Source organism: Bison bison, unplaced genomic scaffold (assembly GCF_000754665.1).
Source record: "Bison bison bison isolate TAMUID 2011002044 unplaced genomic scaffold, Bison_UMD1.0 scf7180017864333, whole genome shotgun sequence".
NCBI lineage: Eukaryota > Metazoa > Chordata > Mammalia > Artiodactyla > Bovidae > Bison > Bison bison.
In genome coordinates this window covers 775,963-779,101 of record NW_011494905.1, presented here as the reverse complement: position 1 = coordinate 779,101, position 3,139 = coordinate 775,963, and the positions used below count along the sequence as shown (strand labels likewise).

Genomic DNA, 3,139 nt, shown 5'->3' with positions numbered 1-3,139 from the left:
AGCTTCTGCATCTTTGGCTGCAAAGAATATAATCAATCTGATTTCGGTGTTGACCATCTGGTGATGTCCATGTGTAGAGTCTTCTCTTGTGTTGTTGGAAGAGGGTGTTTGCTATGACCAGTGCATTTTCTTGGCAAAACTCTATTATATCCTCTGCTTCTTGGCAAATTCTCCTGTCTTGGTCTCGTTGGACTCCTTGGTACTGAATAACTCAGCTGAGCCTCTCCTGCCTCTTAAATATCTAGAGGATCTACTCTCAACTCTTTTTTTTTTTTTCCCTTTGGCAAACTCATTCAGTTTTGGTTTTAACTATCTCCTCTGGGGATGACTCCCTCATCTACTGAAACTTGACAAAAATTTACCAAATGCCCTTCCTTTCCCAGACCTTGTCATTACCTTTCAAATGAGTTAGGCTTGGCTACTAGTTACAGAAAACTCAACATAATAGTGGATTAAACAAGAAAAAGTTGATGTCTGTCACAGCAGTGTCCTGGAATGACTGGTATGGCTACTCCATGATCATCGGGATCTCAGTTCTACCTGTCTTTTGCTCTGCCATCCTTAATTAGTAGCTTCCACCTCTTGATTCATAATGGCTGCTCCCAATCTAGACATCATATCTGGATTCCTGCCAGGAGTAGTGAGTTGTAGGAGAGAAAAGCATACCCAGTCCTTTAAGGACTGTTCCCTAAGGTTGCAGATACTAAGTCCATTTCCATTCCATTGGCCAGAACTTAATGCCTTGAGCTGAACTTGCTGCTGTGAAATATAGTCTTTATTTTAGGCAGCCATGTATCCAGCTAAAAACCGATTAATACTTTGAAGAAGGTCAAAGTATTAGCATTAAAGTATTAAGTATTAGTTTGTGGGTAACTTGCATCCCCTGCCACATGACTTAGACTGTTATTTTTAGACAATTTCAGTTTTCTTTTATTAGGCCAATATGACAAATCAAAAGCACTTTCTTTCAGAATTTCCACATCATTTTCTCTGTACCTTTATTATAGCAGTCATCTCAGTATGATATTGCGTTGTGTACACTGTTGTCTCTAGGATGTTTTAAACTCCTTTCACTATACATAGAAGATGTGTGTAATATTTTTAAATTGATAGTGTTGATTCTAAGTGGTCAAAGTTACAGCAAAATGCAGGAAAACACTTTGATTTTCTGAAGTTTATGTGTTTAATCACCTCAGGGCTTACTTTACAGTAGACATATATTATATCTTAAATTAGTGAAAATTTAACAATAAGTATCTAGGATTTTTCTACATCATGTATATGTTTAATTTTTAATTGTTAGGAAAGAAAAAAATAAACTGAGATGGTAGAAATTTGATTGTGACTAATGCTTCATGTAATTTTTTCCCCCTTTTAGTACAACTGTTGCCCGTGGAATAAAAGAGAGTCTGCAGAAAGCTATAACAGATGATACAGTTAAAGCCATTGTGATTTGTGGAGCAGATGGCATCTTCTGTGCAGGTAATGTGTCCAACCCTTTCCCACTCTCTCTGACATCTCACACAGACTGAGCTCAGTGCTGCATTACCTGTACTCATGGGCAGTCCTATAGTATAGGTAATGAATATGGGAGGAAGAAGAAACATTATGGAGAAGGAGACAAAGAGTCACAGGAGAGACCCAGAGAAGATGCTGACCTTACTGTCTTTTATATTGGATTGGTCCTTTGGAGGACATTTAGTTCCAGACTTGATAGCTATTATACCTGCTAGTATACACCAACCAGTCCATCCTAAAGGAGATCAGTCCTGGGTGTTCATTGGAGGGACTGATGTTGAAACTGAAACTCCAATACTTTGGCCGCCTGATGTGAAGAGCTGACTCATTGGAAAAGACCCTGATGCTGGGAAAGATTGAGGGCAGGAGGAGAAGGGGACAACAGAGGATGAGATGGTTGGATGGATGAGATGGTTGGATGGCATCACCGACTCAATGGACAGGGGATTGGGTGGACTCCGGGAGTTGGTGATGGACAGGGAGGCCTGGCGTGCTGCAATTCATGGGGTCGCAAAGAGTCGGATACGACTGAGCAACTGAACTGATACACCGAGGGCTACCCTCATAGCTCAGCTGTTAAGAATCTGCCTGCAATGCAGGAAACCCCGATTCGATTCCTCAGTCAGAATGATCCGCTGGAGAAGGGATCGGCTACTCACTCCAGTATTCTTGGGCTTCCTTTGTGGCTCAGCTGGTAAAGAATCTGCCTGCAATGTGGGAGACCTGAGTTCAATCCCTAGATTGGGAAGATCCCCTGGAGAAGGGAAAAGCTACCTACTCCAGTATTCTGGCCTGGAGAATTCCATGGACTATACATGCAGTCTATGGGGTCACAAAAAGTCGAACACAACTGAGCAACTTTCACTTTCACTTTTCACTTCAATATACACCTATTGGTACATACCTGCTCTGCATATGTCTCTACCTTATGTGAGGTTGGGCAAGTTCCTTAAATCTCCTGAAATCCAATTTCTCTGTTTATAAAATGGATACCATAATATGTATACCTTAACAGAGTTTTGTGAGGTTAAAAGAGATAACACATCTGAAAGCCCCTAGAGCAGTACCTGGATGAAGAAGATGTTCAATAAATGTTATTTTTTATTTCACACAGTCTTGAAATGGAGTTCATTTTTTTTCTGTCACCCATTTCAGTGACCATGCACTCTTAATTATCCTGTGAAGGAGTGGGATGGAGGACAGAAATGATGATGAAGTTTCTAGGACAGGCCATTGGCCTCCTGTAATTTAATTTTGTGTGCTTCGCAGTGTCTTGGTGAATACAAGGATCAAACCAAAAAGTTTGCCCTAAATGATGATGTTTAAAATTTGACTATCAGCATTCAACTGAAATACAGTTCACTTATCCTACAATTTACGTAGGAATTACCACTGATTTTCAACAGAGATCAAGCCCTGAGCCTTTGGAGTGGGAGCACTGACTCCAAGACCCTAGATTACCAGAGAACTAACCCTCAGTTCAGTTCAGTTCAGTTCAGTCTCTCAGTCGTGTCTGACTCTTTGAGACCCCATGAATTGCAGCACGCCAGGCCCTCCTGTCCATCACCAACTCCCAGAGTTCACTCAGACTCACGTCCATCGAGTCAGTGATGCCATCCAG

The 3,139-nt window shown here is 41.2% G+C and overlaps 1 protein-coding gene across 1 annotated transcript in view; it reads left to right on the top strand.

Annotated features, from left to right (window-relative positions):
• EHHADH (enoyl-CoA, hydratase/3-hydroxyacyl CoA dehydrogenase) overlaps window positions 1-3,139 on the top strand; it is a 55,259-nt gene that overhangs the window by 6,521 nt on the left and 45,599 nt on the right. The window contains exon 2 of the mRNA XM_010853866.1: window positions 1,379-1,482. Coding sequence (XP_010852168.1) covers window positions 1,379-1,482 — 104 coding nt within the window. The remainder of the gene's footprint in view (window positions 1-1,378; window positions 1,483-3,139) is intronic.